Source organism: Physcomitrium patens, chromosome 4 (assembly GCF_059467195.1).
Source record: "Physcomitrium patens ecotype Gransden chromosome 4, ASM5946719v1, whole genome shotgun sequence".
Classification (NCBI taxonomy): Eukaryota; Viridiplantae; Streptophyta; class Bryopsida; order Funariales; family Funariaceae; genus Physcomitrium; species Physcomitrium patens.
In genome coordinates, this window is record NC_143413.1 from 12,204,907 (window position 1) to 12,223,866 (window position 18,960).

The window sequence follows — 18,960 nt, forward strand, 5'->3', positions numbered from 1 at the left end:
AACAAATACAGCACTCACAAAATCTAATCTTAAGTATGTATTTGACTTGCTCCAAAGTTTTTGATGTTTGTTATGTTTTGATAGATTTTTATTTTACTTAATTCTCCAAAAATATTAGGCTTATTCAATATTACTTCAATGTAAAGAGATCTTCTTGCATTGCAAAGCATACTTGGTAGATAATTCTATTTGCAATATATATCTTAGCTTATGAATCAAACATTGTATTTGACTCGCTTTAAAGATCAACTACATTTCCATCATAATAGTGTGTAAAATAATTTGATCTAATTAATATATATATATATATATATATATATATATATATATATTATAAAATAATCAAGATAAGTGGACCATTGTTGAATACAAATGTTGCCAAGATTGACATATAGAACACCATATTTTGTGGTTTGTTTATTCTATCGCACACTAATGGTTGCTAATTCATAGGTGCCCTTGACATATGTTCAAACAACATTATATTTAGAGGAAGATATTAAGTCTTTGATTGTTGTTATTAATGTTAAGATATTTCTATAGGCAACATATATCATTCATGAGGTTATTGTAGAATAAGACTTAGATATCAATCTTAGTGATGAATTAGTACTAATAATGTCGTTGTAGCTTGTTAAGATGGATTTATTCAATTTTATTAGTATCCTAACTATTCATGTATCTTTGCTACAAAAAAACTTGTCAATGACATAGATTTATCAAAGCAATAAATATTTTTTCAATCTTTGTTATGTATCTTGAAAAGAATTCAAATTCAAGTTAAGACTTAATATATGCAATGATGCTTAAATTATTTTTTATAGAAGTTTGCAAGTAGCTCTTACTTGCTTTAGTGATCTTTGTTGATTTTGTAGTAATATGCTATTACTATTTTTAAAAGATATTATAATTCAATCTTATTTCTCTATGAACATATAGAAAAAATAAAAATATTGTATAAACCTTACAAATTTTGTTTAAAAAACATTCTTCATTGAAAATAATTTGCTACCATGCATACTCCTAAGATAAGTATTTGTTACAATTCAAAATGACATCTTTCATGTTTTTTGGATAAATCTCAACTTTGACCACTAAATTGGCTATTAAAAGCATTTGAGAAAAAAATTCTATTTACAAAGACCTATTAATGACCAATTTTGACATGTTATTGATGTTAAGAGCAACAATAGCTCTAATTATTTTTATTTATGTAATTTTTAAAGTTTTAACAATTGAGCTAAACTATCCTTTATTACGATGACTCAAATTTAATAAAAGAATCTAAATATTTTTAAATTATAAAAATTATAATCATATATATATATATATATATGTACTTAGGCATACCTTGTAATTATGATCATAAAATAAAATTATTAAAGAATAAAAAAATACAAGTCTTCAACTGTTTATGTTGGAGCTCTATTTGAACAATCAAACTAATTTCCAATAATAGAACCATAAGAACTCAATATCTCTTTATTAAACGAAGAACCATTTAAAACTCTATGTATGGAAATCCAGGTCACATATCCACATCGATAGCAACATTGAATATTATTGCCAACGGAAAACCAGACAAGCAAAAACATGAGAAAAGGCAACATGTGAGGAACTTGAAATTTGAAATTGATGGGTTGCACACATTTGCACACATCGGTGAAGCCCTGCAGCGCAGAAGCTGCTACGAATTAACGTCAACGTTGACCAATACCAAACTTGTCGGTATAAGCTCTGGTTCTCCATGCATGGGAACGGAGGTGCGCAACGCTGAATCGACGAGATAACTCCGATGGATGATATCTGCCCATCAGAAATTTTGAAGCAGACTCACGGCCCTGTGTAGACTTTTTGGTTGCCTTTTCTTCAGCTTTCGTCGCTTCGCATCGCATCGCGGTGAGTTTGACGAACACGTTGGAGCACTGAATCTTTCGCCTCACGTTTCAATCACCAGCGCGCGTGCCGAGACTCATCGATCCTCTTGCACGGGCGCCATATCGGCCAGGTAAGCATTTGTTTTGATTTTTAATTTTTGGTTTTTTTTTGGTTTTTTTTGCGAAATGCAACATTTTACGTGTGAGTACATGCGGGGTGGGGTCGCGGTGGCGGAGTGGAGGGGGAGGTTTTGAGCGGAGAAGGAGAAGCGAAGTTGCGAGGGCGTTGGTTCTGGACAAGGCGGGCCTGTGCGGCGTGCATGGCGTGGGAAAGAGGGGTCTAGGGTTGGGCTGCTATGCTTCTGGTGTGAGCAGATTAGGTTTCCTTGCGTGGTTTCGAGTGGTGGCTATCGTGACGTGGTTGGAGAGAGTGCGTTTGGGATGGATGTGGCAGATAGAGGTTGAGCGTTCTTACGGAAGAGGAATCGCAGGGGAGTCCGAGACCGAGAAGTCGTTGCCTCGTGCGCAGGACGGTTGGTGAGTTGAAGGATACATTGGTTGTGTGTGTAGAAGCAGTTTGTTGAAAACAGCGCAGGTTCGACGCAGGCAGTCAGGTAGGAGAGGGTAGAAGAGAAGAGGAGAGGGTGCGTGGGGACCTACTCCAACGCCGCGCCTGCTGCTGCTACTGCTCGACGGGAGGTATGGAAGCTAGGGGCGATGAGGAGAGGATGCAAGAAGTGGCGCCCGATTTGAATGGGACCCTGGAGAATAATGATGTTGACGACGAGGAGCAGCAGCAGCAGCAGGACGTGGTCGAGGACGATGAGCCCCAGCACGGTGACGAAGAGGAACATATCAACGGCTTCCAGAACGGAGGGTCTGCTAATGATGCCTTGGTAGAGAGTGATTCCAAGGATTCTCCCCACGGCTCGCAAGGAAAAGCGTCCGGTACAGGGTTAGTTGCCAGTGGCCCTAGCTCTAGTTCTAGTCGTAGTCCTGCCGTTAGTCTGACCTCCAGATGTAGGTTTCCTCGCGATGAGTGTGTTGTGGTTGAGATTCCGGAGGGTTTGCATGTAGGAGGTTAGTTTGGTCACTGGCCATGGCATGTATGATAGCTAACGCAGTACCCGTTCGCTTGATAGAGGGAAGATTTTCATCGGCGGCCTGTCATGGGACACTTCCACAGGTATGCGTCGCTGCCTTCCTTCCACATCATTGTATGCGTTGTAGTGTACAAGTCTCTGTCAATCTCTGCTTCTTCTCGGACTTGGCTTTGACGCGAAGGCCATGGTGAATGTGACGTGCGCAATCGAGGAATACAGGGGAGCTTTGATATGTGGTAGTGTGCGGCATGTCTGATGGACACTGAGAGATATGCTTGATTTGGAGGGCAGGCATTCTGACTTGATTTGTATTGTCCTGCTCTTGCATGTATGTTTATATTCTGTTTTCTTAGTCTATGGTAAGATATTATGGCATAGTGATTTGAGTTGGTACCCATGTGAGGTTGAGACGAATGGGAATGAAGATGGATATGACCTGCACGTGCTGGGATGCCGAGTCTCAAGTTTGGTGTGGATCTTGGGGTGTCGGTCAGCAAGTAGGGGTAATAGTAGTCCATATTTGTTGTCTCTCTTATTTTGTTGGTTTCTACAGACAATTTGCAGAGCCACTTCAAGAAGTATGGCGAGATCATCGATGCGGTGATCATGAAGGATCGATCCACCGGACATCCGCGCGGGTTTGGCTTCGTGACATTCGCCGATCCAGCTGTGTGCGATAACGTCGTGCTGGACAAGCATGTGATAGACGGTAGAACGGTAAGCTCCGAGTCGGGTGTTACGCGTCCGTGTAGGTTGTCGACCACTCTTAGCCTGTTCTTTTAGCGCAGAGACTGCGGCCATAAGTTCTGACAGGTGGCACTGACGTAGGGTGAATTAGGGTGATTGGGAGCACTAGTGGTGTATGGGGATCTCACTAGATGTAGCTGCAGGTGGAGGCCAAAAAGTCAGTTCCTCGTGAAAACATGGCAGCAAGTAAAGGACCGAAGACTAAGAAGATCTTTGTCGGAGGCATTCCTCCTTCTATTACAGATGGTATGCAGAAGTGCTTGCGAGCATTAGCCTTCCCTACCCTTTGACAATGCAGATTAGAGTTGAGTAGGTGTGAGCCCGACTGTTAGGTCATGGTCGCTTGTTAGGTGCAGAAGGTGGAGGTCACGTGGGGATATGTTGAGTGAGTGGAATGTGGTGGATCCTGTACAGAGGAGTTCAAGAGCTACTTCGGCGGCTTCGGGAGCGTAGTGGAGCACCAGATCATGCAAGACCACAGCACCGGACGGTCGCGTGGATTCGGGTTTGTGACGTTTGACAATGAGCAGGTGGTGGAGGACATCCTGGCTCACGGAAAGATGCACGAGCTTGGAGGAAAGCAGGTGAGTCAGTGCGACTGGCATTCGTCGTCTGGTTATCATCGAAGACATGGGTAGTGCTCGGAGGCTTGGGAGTGGTTTGAGGAGGTGCATTCCAACAACAGTTGCGTACGTGACATTATGTTGGGTGGCGCGAGGTACTGTGGGTGGTGGGTGGAGTCTTAGAAGGTGTTGTGCTGAAGGGGGTTGACGTGAGTTGTGCAGGTGGAGATCAAGAAAGCGGAACCAAAACGGGCGATTCAAGACAGTCCTGGCGGGGGGTACATGGGCGGCAGGGGTGGCGGGTATGGCGCAGGTGCAGGGGGGGGGTATGGGGGATACGAGGGAGGTTATGGTGCATCGGGGAGCGGTGGATATGGCGGGTCATACAGGACAGGGTATGGGGGAAGAAGCGGTACGTACGGTGGCGGGTATGGAGGATACGGCGGAGGATACGCGTACGGAGGAGGGTACGGAGGAGGTTTGGGTGTGGGAGGCTACGGGTCGGGTGTGAGTGGTGGATACGGGAGCAGTTTGGGGTATGGATCAAGTGGTGGGTACGGTGCAGGGATGATGGGTGGGTATGGCGATGGGTCCGATGGATATGGGTCGATGGGATACGGCGGATACAGCGGCACGGGGGGATACGGGGCCGGGTACAGCTCAAGCGGTGGCTATGGAGGAAGTTATGGTAGCAGTCGTGGTTACAGCGGCAGCGGTGGCAGCAGTCATGGACGGTACCACCCGTATGGGAGGAGCTAGGGTTGTGTAGATGGCGTGGTAGAGGGGCAGTGTTGTAAAGCAGTGGAGAACACAGGAAGGCTGTTAAATTATTAGTCACCGAGGCAGGTTGTGTCGAATGACGAGGTCTAGCGAAGGGGTTCTTTACTCTAGATGGGATTTCTTTTTCTTTTAAAATTTTGGGAACATAACGCGGCACGCTCACGCTGTCAGAAGAGTGCTTATGAACCTACTTTAGGTTTGATTTTGTACTTCTGAGTTATGAAGAGAACAATCCCAATTACACTCTTTGCTTGGTTTAATTTGTTAATAGGTTCTAGGATCTGGGTGCCAGGATTCGCTTTTTGACATATGCATATCTCTGCAACAACCGATTTTGGTGCTACGTTATTTGCATTGTGCCCACGATCGTCCTTGTCGCAGGTTTGTGCTTAAATTCCTGTTTTGTTGTTGATTATGGATCTACATTGCCAGAGGGTTTGTGTTAAGTGAATGAAGTGGCATGTGTTGAGTATGTGAAGTAAATTGTTCAGCAGTGGAGCTGCTTGTACTTCGAACTTAGGTAGAATTTCAATTGGAGTCTGAAAATCAAATAATTTTGATGTTAGTCACATATTTGGCACTACACAGGAATTTGTGCGCTTACCACCGTTGGAATATGTCGATGCGCACAAGAGTTGTAGCTTAAGTACAAGATTTCTTGAATGAAACTAATAAGTTAATTGAAGGGAATGTAAGAACGACATGAAATATATTATGAAATCTTCTTATATTTATTTAAAATAAGTGTCATAAACCAATATGCATAAATTTTCTATTTTACATACTCTAAAAACATTCAGTGCAAATAAGAGTTTTATTACATGTATGTCAGTATGTGTTGCATAGGGGAGGTGCCCACCAAGCAATCCCTTATATTTCTATGCATTAGAAAATTTACTTTGTTTCTAATGCTTTTGAAAACTATTTATAGTAATAAAAACATCATCTCTCTTCTATGATCATATGAAAATTATAATTTGGAAGATACTACACCAAAGTAGTATGTCACTATGTGCAAAGAATACAAAGCATGCAATTCTTATAAAATGGAATGATGCCTTGAATTTTTTATAAAATGCATATAATTCTTATAAAATAGAATGGTGCTTTAATAAATAAATAAAACAAATTATATGTTTTTTGTCCTTTGTAGTAGAAATATTGTCAAGTTTGATTGAACAAACTATTTGAAGCTCTAATAATCTAAGTTACAAAATAATTAATAGTCCTTGTTAATCTATAAAATAGTAGCTAAATGACAAAGTCATTATACATCTATTGGACACCAATATTGCATCTAAATGTAGCATTAGCGCATGTAATTTTTAGATATTTTAATAAATTCAACTTTTTTTATAGTCACTTATTGTAATTGTTACAATTAACATTAAAAGAATTTAAGTAATTTAATTGATTAATTTTAAATTTTAAATGTATAATATTTATATATTTATATATTTATATATTTATATATTTATATCTACAAACATACATACATACATTACACAATAGATTAATACTATTTTAGTAAAAAAATTGTTAATTTTTAATTAAATAATAAGTATATTAAGTATATTAATTTGTTAATAGAAAACCTAATAAAATATGAACTAAAATTTTGTATAATTGTTTATTAATACTACAAATACAAAGTAGATATTTTATTTTATTATATTATATTGTAAAATTTCAAATACTTAATATATCAACAATTCAAATGCAAATCTTATACTATTATTGATAGTATAAATTTTTTATATAGGTATTATTATTATTATTATTATTATTATAGATAATATTAAATACCAATGTTTCAGTTTTTTCAAGAGCCATAGATGATAGTTATTGCATAGTGAAAATATAATATAAAGTATTTCATTTTATTTAGTTTTTTATATTTTTTTTTAAACTAAAAATAATGATATTTTATCTAAGCTATTATAATAGTCAAAAGCAAGAGACAATGAATTGAATAGACAACACTACGCTTATAGTAATAGTAGAAAGAAATTATAAATTAAGGTTAAGACTACAAGCACACCCTAAGTTGATATACACACTTCATATTACTATAAACACACCTAAAAAATGTAGAGGCTTGTGATTGGTTATATATTTTTATGTGGAGGTTAGGAGGAACAATAAACTTCCCTGCATTGGTTTTATTGATAGGTCAACAACCAAGATCAAGGGGCAGTACTCCTTGTAGGGGCCTCTAACGATAGAGTCTCCAAAAGAAAATTTGAAATCTACACTTTGTACTAGTGGTACCTTGTGAAACCAAAGAACTCTATCTCCTCAATAACTTCACCAAAAAAAGATCCTTGCTTTATATTCACTTCAATTATCTTCAATATTATGCCAATTCTCATGGTAGTGTCAATAAACAACTTCAAGCACATATCTTTAGCCATTGAGGACCAATACTTGGACCTTAAGTAGAATCCAACCAACTAACAATTGCCGATGATATCAAAACCATGTAGAGGGATTCCTATGTGCAAAGCATTAGGGATTTCATCGACTTCAAAACCAAAAAAAAATCAATTCATCATTTATTTGTAAATCTCATTATATCATTTTATTTGTCATAATGAGGATGGATAAAATATTAATTATCAACAATGGCCAAAGAGGCCATCCATCACCAGACACATAATTCATACTAAATTAGAAGTGACTTCTTGTGTATCACTTGTTGTCTCACAAGTGATTGTCATTGCTCTTCGAACATGTTAGAGATAGAATTTTAGTGCTTGAGTAGAATAACATCTTGATAGAAAGTCTACACTTTTTTAGTATACAAAACTCATTTGTGCTAAAAAGTGTAAACAACAAATAGATTATGTCACTATTCAATATATACATTTGTATCTACAAGAATTGAACTTTATATATATATATATATATATATGTAGTTATATTTTTTGTGCTTTAGGTTGATATTGTTAAAAATTCACCAAGTCAATAAGAAATAAATACAAAGCTTTAAACCAATAAGTAGATTATATTGCTTAAAATTGTTCATTGATACTGCCATGAGAATTAGAAAGATGTTGCAGATTATTGAAGTGAATACATAGCAAGGATCCTTTCTTGGTGAAGTTATCCATGAAGGAGAGATCTTTGCTTTTACAAGGTATTACCAATACAAGGTATAGATTTCAATTTTTTTTTGAGGATTCTGTCTTTGGAGGCCTTTGCAAAGAGTGATGCTCAATCTTGCCCACCGACTAGTCCATGGGACCATGGGAGGGAGGGTTGTCACCCCTCCAAATCTCCTTGTAGTTCTCCGAAGTGGCAAGGTCTATATTAAAATATTTACGAATCACAAGCCTTCACGTTCTTTAGATTTGTATATAGCAATATGAAGTGTGTATAGCAACTTAGAATGTGTTTGTAATATAAGCAATAAATAAAAGAATGTATACACATAAATTATTCTTTTGCACGATTTGTCATATTAAGTAACAATTTGCTACACAAAATTTTAAAAATAATATATAATAATAGATTAATTTTAACTATATTTCAATATTACACTATTATAAAATATTATTTTTTATATATTATTTATATTATCTTCACAAATCTTATAAAAAAAAAATTAATATAAATTTGTTCCTATAAGACTCTTAATTTAAAATTTTAAGTATTTAGCTAAATTAAATATTTTAGTATATTTTGAAAAAATATTAATATACATAATATGATGCATGAATTTAGTAGATTAAATAGATATAGTTCTTATAGGTTTTTTTTTAATATTCTTTAATCATTTTTTTTCTTCTTATTATCTTTTTTTTACAATAAGCAATAGAGTATATAATTGTGATACTATATTACTAAAAAAAACATTTAGTCATTGTTTGTATTGTATTACAAGATACAATAATATAAATAAAAGAGTTCTTCAATGATACAAAAGATGCATAAATACTCAACTATCTAAGAATGTTAATTTAAGGCACAACTTTGCTAAATAACTTCTAAATTAATTGAAGTCTAATTACATATTTAATCTAATAAAAATAAAATGTAATAGAGAAGCAACAAATATATTGTTGTTTATTGATAAATTTAACAATATATATAAAGATGAAGAAATCAAGATAATAGAATAATTATATTATTAAAAAAATTGAAGAAATAAAATAATTGAAATAGAAGAAAGTAGAAAAAAGTAGAAACACATTAAATTGCCTCTTACAGTAAAGAATTAGATGTTACAAGATTTAAATTATATACAAAGTTATTTATCCTATAAATCAAGATGCATTAACAAAGATCCTTTTAATGAAATAGTATGTGATATATATATATATATATATATATATATATATTACATGTTTTTTAAAAATAAAACATGCCCTTGTAACAAAGGATAAATTTTATTACAGCAATCATAAATTTAAGATTCATAAAATTTATTTGTTTAGTTACAAAACTTTGATTTGCATTGTATTCTTTGCTTCAAGATTTAATAGAAACATTTTATAATTTCTTTGTACCTTTGTATATATAATTGTAAGTACAATACACCAATTACATGACAGAGTTAATAACACATGTACATCTTCACCTACAAGTACCAGCAATATCTGTGAATTTCAAAATACTGTATAATACACATGTGCCCAAATGTCTCTATCAAGAAAAACCTGTACACATTTGAATTATGGTTAATGATTATGGTATTCCTAGACCAAATAGTTCAGAAATTTATGCTTGTATCTACAATGATCTACTTTTTTGTTATTTATGCAACCAAAAATGTGATCCAGAAGCATTTGCAGTTCTATCATCATTAATACACCTGTAAGGGTTTTCCATGTTATTTATTTTTTCAATTTATTATTTGTAAATAAACGTGTAAAAGAATGCAACTAATTTATATCCATAGCACTGCATGTACAAAGTCTGTAATTCTTCAAATATATACTCACAAACAAATAAATACCCTGTAAATGTTTCTCATACATGTTGACAAAATTTTCTATATATATATATATATATATATATATATTTTAGGTGTAAAATATTACCCTCCATCTCCGTTTTACTACATTAATGTTTAGTTGAAGGATTGTTTAATAGCTCAAAGAGTTGTATCATTGCCAAAATCTAATAGGTATAATGTGTGTAAATACCATCCATTTGAGTCCAACCAAATAGAATGATTACAGAACGCAAACGAATTCGCGCACATCGGAAACCATCGCTTGCCATTTACACGTCTGGTTTTTTTGATGTGCGATGTCATAGAATTAGACATTCATTACATGAAGAACTGGTAGGAGTTATATTTCACTTGGAGGATGCAGGTTAAAACCCTTTCGCCCCAAGTTAGATGTGAATGAAGTCGTGAATGGAGGAGCAGCAGAAACATGAAGTATGGCAGCATATGTCATCTTTCCTATTTCCATATGAGCAGAAATGTATAATTAAATATGTTTTAAAATTCACTTTTAAAATCCAAAAGTTCAGTCATAAATTATCCCGCAATCAATGTTTTCCTCTGAAGCTAGGAGATTTAGGCAGTGTGAACATACGCTGGTGGTTATAATGCCTGGACTATGGGTATCATGGATCTGATCGTTGAGAAATTTGTATTATATAACCTTTCTGAATGTCGCGGGCTCATGAAAAGCCCTTCTGCCTGATGGGCACACGACATATACAACCGGATGGTGTGAACCTCGTGCCATATGTTTCTAAAAATCCAAGGTGTTTGCCAACCTCCGGGGTCGAGCAGACACCAAATCATGTTAAAAAGTGAGCTCAGAGCTCCCACTCTTTTGTAATGTTGCGGAGGTTGCAACCAATCGTCGTGTTGCAGAATCCACTGAGACCATCGGATGTTCATGACTAGGTTTGTAAGGAAGGAACCTGCAATCATTACGCCAGGTGAACTTGTCGCGGAAGTAGCTAAATTGAATAGCCATTAGGAATAGCTGCAGGGAATAGAGCTGCTGAAGAGGCCTAGTTGATGGTGGTGAGGGGAGTGCGAGAGTCTCGGAAGGAGGCTTCAACGGATTGGAATACTTTGCTAAGTCTATCAGATCCTCCAGCGGCAGTCTTAGCTCGGAATTCATCTAGCAGTACATCAAGAGGCGGAGTGCAGTAAGCGTTAATTGAAGACTGAGTAGGAACTTGAATAGGCCTTCTCCGAGGAGTTGAACATGTGGGTTCATCCACCTGCGTAACCGAGGTTTACCATTCACCAACGTCAGTGAAAACAGATCCGACATGTGACACAGCAGACACAGACGTACGTAATCAACACACAGCGATTCTCCTACACATATGGCATAAAGGAATGAAACAATGAAGCTCAAAGCAGAAGCATACCAAATACTCTTCTCTCAGATAATGGTCTGTGTGCGTTTGAACAGCAGCCACACTTGAGTTATGACTGCTACATAATTCTGTAGCTGCGTTAACCTGTGATGCCATCGTTGAGTGCATTTTTTCTGCTGCTTCATGCTCTCCAGCAGAGGTTCCTGTCAATGAACGGAGTGTATCATCAATTAATAGGTCACTAGTTTATTGTCCTACACAACTACAAAGAATGGAATAGAAGAGGAGTCTATTAAAATTCATCTGCACATTGCATTTGTCACCGTGACAAGCGCTGTACCATTCGAAAAAAACTATGAGTGGATAAAATAGTGGATTTAAGGAGGGATTAGATACCTTGAACGAAAGCCAGTGTGCTGTTGTTTCGGGTCTCGATCTCCAATCGTCCAGCATCTTCAAGTGCTTGAATCTTGATCAAGAGATTTGTATTCGCATCAAGGCCCTCCCTGACGATCAAGAATTTTTTCAAAAAATTAACGAGTATTACAGAAGGGAAGTGGATCACGTTCAAACGCTAGAAACAATTCTCTAAGATTCGAATCGCTGAGAATTTGCTAACCCGAGAATTGAAGTGACGGCAGTCGTGTGGGAATTCTGAAGCGCTTGGATTTCTTTGCAAGTAAAATCCCATTTTCTGCCGGAAGTTGTGGTATAGTCGGAACTGATGAGAAACAAAAATGCCGTCAGGCTTAGAATTAGCTCAAGTCAACACAAAAATGCTTCACGATTAGAACACACGAACTGAGAACCAAAATACGAGATGAAGAACTAATTACCAGGATTGCAGAATCGCCTCCATTCGAGAAACCCTATTAGCTAACAAAGCTGAATCTTCAACAGAAGATACGTCTGTGGAGGTGATGAAGGCATTAACTTGCCCATTCGCAGTGACAGCTTCGTGCTGAATCTTTTGCAGCCCTTGCTGCACCAAAATAGCATCTTGGCTTGCATTCTCCCTAAGCTTCTTAACACTCGTTTGAACCTAATCTCACATGGTCTCGATGATTAGAAGATATCAAAGTGCAGCGTGATATAGGAGTCACGCATATATCTCGTGCCACAAGCAAGCTCGGTTACCAGATTCGAAAAAAACGTACATCCCGATCACACTTTCCAGCATAACAACTGAAACGCAAGAGTAATTGAAATTCATTACTTACAAGCTGAGTTCGCTTTGACAAGGAACTGGCCAGCATTGCTGTAATGCTTTCTAGTAGTTGAGTGTATTCGTTTCGTGCATGTTCCTGTATACCGACACACGTCACTTCAGCAAACGTACGTGTAACTGCATTAATGTGTATATTGCATAGAATGCTTCCAGAGAAGATAGTAAATTACTTAAATTAAAGAGTGCATATTCAGTGACTAAAGATGTCTGTTGTAAGGTTTCCCGAAAACAGGACGGTGTAATCATTAGCAGCCTGAGGATTACAGCACTGTATCCTGCAAGATAACTACGAGAAAGGTTAACGACCTCATAAGCTTCTGCAAGCTCAAGGAGTCCTTGGTCATGATCCACGCTACTCGAGTTCACGTGCTCTTGGAAGCTAGCAGCATCAGTCTCCATGGTTGACAAAGAAGTGAAGAGAGTCTGTGCTATATTCCGCGCCATCTCCAGACTCCTTTGGGCTACCTGAATATAGAAGATGGATCTCTATTGATCAAGGAATACTTGTAATGCTGCAATACAGTCCGAGGTAAAATGCGAATCACGAATATAATGCTCAACACATAGGACTGAAGTCGACATACCTCGCGTTGTTGTTGAGCAAAGAGGGCCACTTCATGACCTTGAGCAGTGATACATTGCTGCAAGTCACTGAGCACCGCCTGCGAATCTGCTACAGCGCTCACCAAAAGCTGTCGGGATAGAGATAAACATCGCAAGTTAGAGCATCCTGAAGTTACTCATGATCGAAATATTGATACGGACAACGATCATGATTCTTACCAGCAATTGACCTTCAAATAAATACTTTATAAGATAGGAATACCTGCTCAAGAGCTCCAGGATGAGCAGTCACTGTGGAATCTAAGGTCTTGAAAGTGGAGGTCGAGACAACCTCATGTGCATGCACAGCTGAATGGACTGACTGCAATTGAGATAAATAAAGGTCCTTCAGACATTGAAGTTTCTTTATCAGCTCTTCCGCGGCCTGTTGGTGGAATACAGCCTGTCAATAATCACTGTGACCACGACAAAGGAATACATTTTAATCGTACTTACAAAACAGATTATCTTGCAGCCCGAATAAAGTACCTGGTCCTTGGAATTCAGGAAGGACTGCAGTTGTTCTTCCAGGGTCTGCAGTTGCTGCTGCTGGACACCAACTCCTGAAACCACGAGAGTACGGAGTTCCTCCATTTGATCTGTGAGTCCAGTTTGAAAGACGTTTACGAGTTCCTGGTTTTTCATTTCCATCTCCTCTTTCCTCTCTGCGCAAGGGTGAAAGTCAATATGAGAACTGAATAAGTAAGCTTCAACTTCGAGAGCATTTCATTTGGTTCCTCCATGCGAAGCTGTTATTTTAACCCAGTATTCTTAAGTATCGGTAATTACGAACAGTGCACAATAGACCGTACCGATCTTTGCGAACAACCCTGCAACATCCTGGGCAGCAGCCTCCAGCTCCTTCCTTAACTCTGCAGCCCGGTTGACAAGGGATTTCTCTGAAATGTAACAAGTCATTAATTTAGTTGATACGATTACTATCGAAGCTTTTTCCAGACATATTTTCTGACAGAGGAGATCTTGGAAGAGAGACTTGCCTGCTTCTCTCTGATTTGTAATTACAAAGTCACGCTCCCTAATAGCAAAGTTGGCTTGCTTCAAGTTCTCCAATGTTTCGTTCAAGTTCTCTTGTGTGTACTCAAGTGTTTTCTGGACAATGAAAGCATATAAGTGTCATGGACAGGTCAGGGACAACGTACAAACCCATTGGTGAAAACGAAGTGATCAATGATTCTCACTTGTGTACGATCAAGCTTGGCAAGAAGATCCGAATACTGCTGCTGCTGGATTTCGATCGCTCGCTCCGACTCCTCAATTTTCTGCAGCGGAACACAAGATATAATATTCCTTTGATTGATATCTCAACAATGGAACGATCGTCCAACGTCGAGGAAAAAACACGATACCTTGTCTCTGGCCTCCAAATCGAACTCCATGCGCTCTATCTTATCCACCATAGCCTGCGACATGGCAGAATCCAACATAGACCTCTACTTAGTTCCAGAGAGAGTCGGATGACTCAAGCGTAAATTAAAAGCTGGCAACGAAATCCAAATATGCTGATGGCCAAGGGAAATGAAGAAGACTGACCTTTTTCTCAGCTTCCTCTTCAAAGTAACGATCACGTGGAATGTATATACCATTTCTTTCACGAGCAGAATAGACCTCTGTTACGTCTAGAAGACATTAAGTCAGAAAAGTCACATTCCCAGTATAATGCTGCTTGAGAGACGATACCGTATTCAATGAAAGAATCTGATGCATATGGTCCTAAGAGAAAATTTGACCTGATTTGAGGCGCTCTATCTCGCTGTAGAGATCTTTGATATGAGCAGATTTCATCGTTTTCTGGTTCACCTGCACACAAAAGCAAGTCAGTCAGACGAACCAAGTATGCTACACGACAACAAAGCTAGAACCACATAATTGGCAGCCACGAGAATGAGATTTACCTCTGGCTTGTTTTTAATATTCTTAGCGCGATGGGCGTAGTCTAAGGTGCTTAGTGTTTCTTCAAGGCAATGAACGGAGGGCGAAACGGTGGCAATAATGCAGGTCTTTGTCTTTCCTCCCAAAGAATCCCTTAACAATCTTGTCAGCTTGCTATCTCTGTATCCATACGAAGTCAAGAGAAACATTAGGCATACAGTTGAAAATAGAAATAGAAACAATTATAATCAACACAAAACTGGGAAGGAATTTGTCACTCCAGCAAATAGTCACAACAGAGGACAAATTACCTGTAGGGGATATGACCCAAGTGTTCGACCAGAGCTGTGATCACACGTCCGAGAGTAAGAAGACTTTTATTGATTTCTCCAGCTTCCCGTGCCCGATTCTGTGAAGCACATGAGGTAGTTAGTAAAGAAGCTACAAATTTGCTAACCTCTACACTTCGCTCAGGTCATGGCGGCAGGGTCCGATGAAACTTGCTTACATCTTTAGCACCAGAGCGAGATATATTTTCGGATCCAGCCAAATCCACTAAATTCAATTTTCCACACTTCATCAGCTCCTCGCCCTCAGGAGTGGTTTCCTTCATATGGATGGTGATCGAAAAAATGGAGTGAGATCGACTGCAGAAGAAACCCCAAAACTAATTAGGATAACAAATCTCTATTTTCTACCATACATTTAGAACGATTGATATGCATACAGTGTCCTTTCCTCGTGTGAGTATAATCCAGATGTTCCATAATCGGTCTTTACCACACTCCAAGTGCTACTTCAGGGAAGAGTAAGTTAATAACCCCCAATGTAATGACTTCAAACCACTTCTCTATATGCGAATTCTTTCGCAGGACCGCTCAGTTCGAAAAGCTTCAATGAAAAGATTTTGTCCATGATTACAATAAATGTAAAAAACCGCATACCTGGATTGTTTATTCAACAATGTTTCAGCAGTTTGACGCTTGGCCGAACCTCTATCAAGTAGAGTATAAATTTGATTGGCACTCGTCACAATTTCCTCCTCTAGGCCCCTAACAAGAACTCCGCCTTTTCCATCTTCCATAAGAGCCAGTGGCTTCTTGATCTTCTCATCAATTACTACTTTCGAGTACTCTTCAGGTGCCAACAAGTCAGTGAGCTCTTCATTGTAGAGCTCCAGGTAGGTGACCTTGACACTGTACTCTTGATCGTCTCTGTCAAGTGTCTCAAAAATTTGCTGAATGGCACGGGGAATGACACCAGCATCGGGAGGAAGTTCTCCATTCTACAATGGTGACTTGTCGTGAGAGATGGAAAATTTGTCATTTAAGAACTCAAAAAAATATATCCAATCGACAAAAGATTTGTAGGGAAAGGAAGCGACTGAATATTTCTAGAGGTAAAAATAATACTCACAAACATTTAGGACGGCCTACCTTGGACTTCCTTCCTGACCCCTCCATTGTATAAGTTTTTCCAGTTCCAGTCTGTCCATACGCGAAGATAGTGCAGTTGTAACCATCCAAGACCTCGTTAACAATAGGAACGATTGCTTGCTCATACAGGTCTAATTGCCTTGATTGCGGTCCGAAAACCTGAATGGCAGGAAAGATGCAACAAGTAGTGAGAGTCTTCAGACAACCTGGTCGTTGTTTCACAATGGATGATGACACAATCTAAACTCATTTGTTGAAATCGGCGTCAGATTTATTTCTTGCAGATGCAGAGAGCGGTGAAAAACGAGCTATTCAGTCATAGTTGCTAGAGCAATTGTTCCAATTGAAACGCTTTGGCAGAGAATTAAACATGTCAACACTGCCCAGGATTTCAACGGCAGCCAAAGCAAGGGGGTAACTACAAGGAAAAGCTAGAAAATCACGGATACAGTGATTGAAGGGGCTGTGGTGGATATATTAAATTGACGGCACTACAAAATAGCGCCGCCAGACCTATTCCATGGTCGCGTCAATTCACAATGAAGTTTGACTACGCTGGGGGCGAAAACTTTTGGAAAGAACAGACTTACAAAGGTGAAAAGAGTGAAAATTCACACAACCCGGTTGGAGTACGACCGTTCCAAATGCGTAACGTTACGAAGAAGACTCTTCGATTAAATTCAAATTTTCGACGTGAGTTGCATTTGCACATTGAGGGAGTAATTCTGCCCCGTACCAAAACCAAACAAACGGATGCAGGTCGTCAACTGACCTTGTCAAAGGTGAATGTTCGATCGATTTGTTTGCTAGCAATATTTTGAAATACTGTGACCTCTCGACGCTGATCATGGCATGAAATGACTTGAGGAGATTTAGTTCTTTTCTCATCTTCGCTGAAAGGCCTGTACAAAATTGAGACGAGACATAGAAGCATTAGAACGTTGCATAAACAGCGGAAGAGAACTGTGTTGGAACAATGTTATTGAAAATTGCGTAGTACCTGCAACGAAGTAAAACTTGGACGGCTACCCCTTTCTCTTTTTCCGCTCGAGCAGCCATGGCTTCGACCGGATACTTGGACACGGTCCGAGTTGTCCGTGGAGAAAACAGGATAAGATCGCGCGCCAGCTTTAGACAAGCTTGCGAAGCAGTTACCCGGGGTTCGGATTTTAATGAGAAGTTGGAGGTGCCAATTCCATTACCTAGTAGGAGTGGGAAACTTATACGTTGATGTGGAAGGATAGGACAGAAAATGAGGGGTAGCAGCAAATCTAGGATTTAATGTGTGTGTTGAACTCTTGTGTTTGAAGGATCACTTGGAAAGATTTAAATGAAAAGAAAGATATGGTGGACAGAGGCAATGCAAGCTTTCAGAGAACGCAATGTGGATCAGAGCCGTAGTTAACTTCACCGGAACCGGACAGATCATCAAAACCATCAAGTACAAGAATCCTCTTTCCTCGTTTCCGAAACCTTCCTACTCATCAAACCCGAATAATCTCCGGGAACCTGGCACACGGTGATCGAAAACCCTGTTCAAACATGCATGTCTCGGATAGGACATCACTCAGACTCCAACGAAGCCGCAATGACGAACTAGCAATATACACCCCAATAGGCAGCTCCTTAAACCTCCAAAACAACTCGAGCTGCTGAACAAATCTAACGGAAACAACTCGTTGAAAACTAGTCCACATTCAGAGCGTGGTGCTGGATCTCAGGGAGCGTGTTTACAAGCATTGAAACTCTCAGAAAATCCACCACGCTAAGCACCGCACACACTCTCTCTCTCTCTCTCTCTCTCTCTCTCTCTTGGCAACTGGCTACACGACCAGACGGGAAGGCAATCTTAATAGCGAAACCAGGATGACATTGGTACATGGAGCAAGAAGAACATATGGAACGCAAGAGAAAAAAGATGGTAGGATTGAGGGAGAGCGAGAATGAAGCCAGAGACACTGCCGAGTGAGGAGAAAGGGAGGGAGCTGCAACCCGCTTCTCACGCACCTACAAGCCCCAGTTTTCATGCATTCACTGCCTTTCAAAAACCCCAGCACTGCTACTCACTGCATTACCCCGGTCCAGCCCCATTTCCCACCCACCCGGCCCGATCCGACCCCGCCTGACCCGTTCTTTCCATTTCCCTCGTCTCCTCAAAACCAACACTGGTTGCCTCTTCCTAGAGTGTAGATCTGACGACAGGTGGGTTATAAATGGGTGCTAGGCGGACATCGCCTCTTTGTCTTGTGGTCTTGATGATACCTGTCCCGCCTGGATCCTGGTTTGTAGCCGTTGGGTTTTGAATGCCCTCAGGTTCCATCCACATTTTATGGATGGATGACATGCTCCCATTTAGATGAAAACGTTTCAGTCCATTCAGGATTTGCAAAGCTATTGTGCATTACAATTAATAATTTTTTTAATTGAAGGGGC

General features: G+C 39.0%; 2 protein-coding genes across 2 annotated transcripts; one reads left to right on the top strand and one right to left on the bottom strand.

Moving 5' to 3' along the window:
• The first annotated feature begins 1,859 nt into the window (after nt 1-1,859).
• Nucleotides 1,860-5,318, top strand: LOC112281824 (uncharacterized). The gene is made up of 7 exons (XM_024518740.3): nt 1,860-2,008; nt 2,332-2,832; nt 3,020-3,063; nt 3,534-3,697; nt 3,871-3,973; nt 4,142-4,311; nt 4,513-5,318. The coding sequence occupies exons 2-7, from the start codon at nt 2,579-2,581 to the stop codon at nt 5,047-5,049; spliced, it is 1,272 nt and encodes a 423-aa protein (XP_024374508.1). The 5' UTR covers nt 1,860-2,008; nt 2,332-2,578; the 3' UTR covers nt 5,050-5,318.
• Nucleotides 5,319-10,509: 5,191 nt separating this feature from the next.
• LOC112281910 (kinesin-like protein KIN-5D) lies at nt 10,510-18,608 on the bottom strand. Its single transcript, XM_024518936.3, has 23 exons — nt 17,528-18,608; nt 17,300-17,429; nt 16,528-16,686; nt 16,036-16,376; nt 15,600-15,738; nt 15,403-15,500; nt 15,115-15,271; nt 14,950-15,019; nt 14,753-14,829; nt 14,569-14,622; nt 14,401-14,481; nt 14,200-14,311; nt 14,014-14,100; nt 13,691-13,866; nt 13,425-13,586; nt 13,183-13,290; nt 12,905-13,063; nt 12,591-12,674; nt 12,207-12,412; nt 11,990-12,091; nt 11,767-11,876; nt 11,422-11,573; nt 10,510-11,268 (listed from the first exon to the last, which is right to left on the bottom strand). Exons 1-23 carry the CDS (start codon nt 17,584-17,586, stop codon nt 11,053-11,055), a joined length of 3,039 nt encoding a protein of 1,012 aa, XP_024374704.1. The 5' UTR covers nt 17,587-18,608; the 3' UTR covers nt 10,510-11,052.
• Nucleotides 18,609-18,960: the final 352 nt, after the last annotated feature.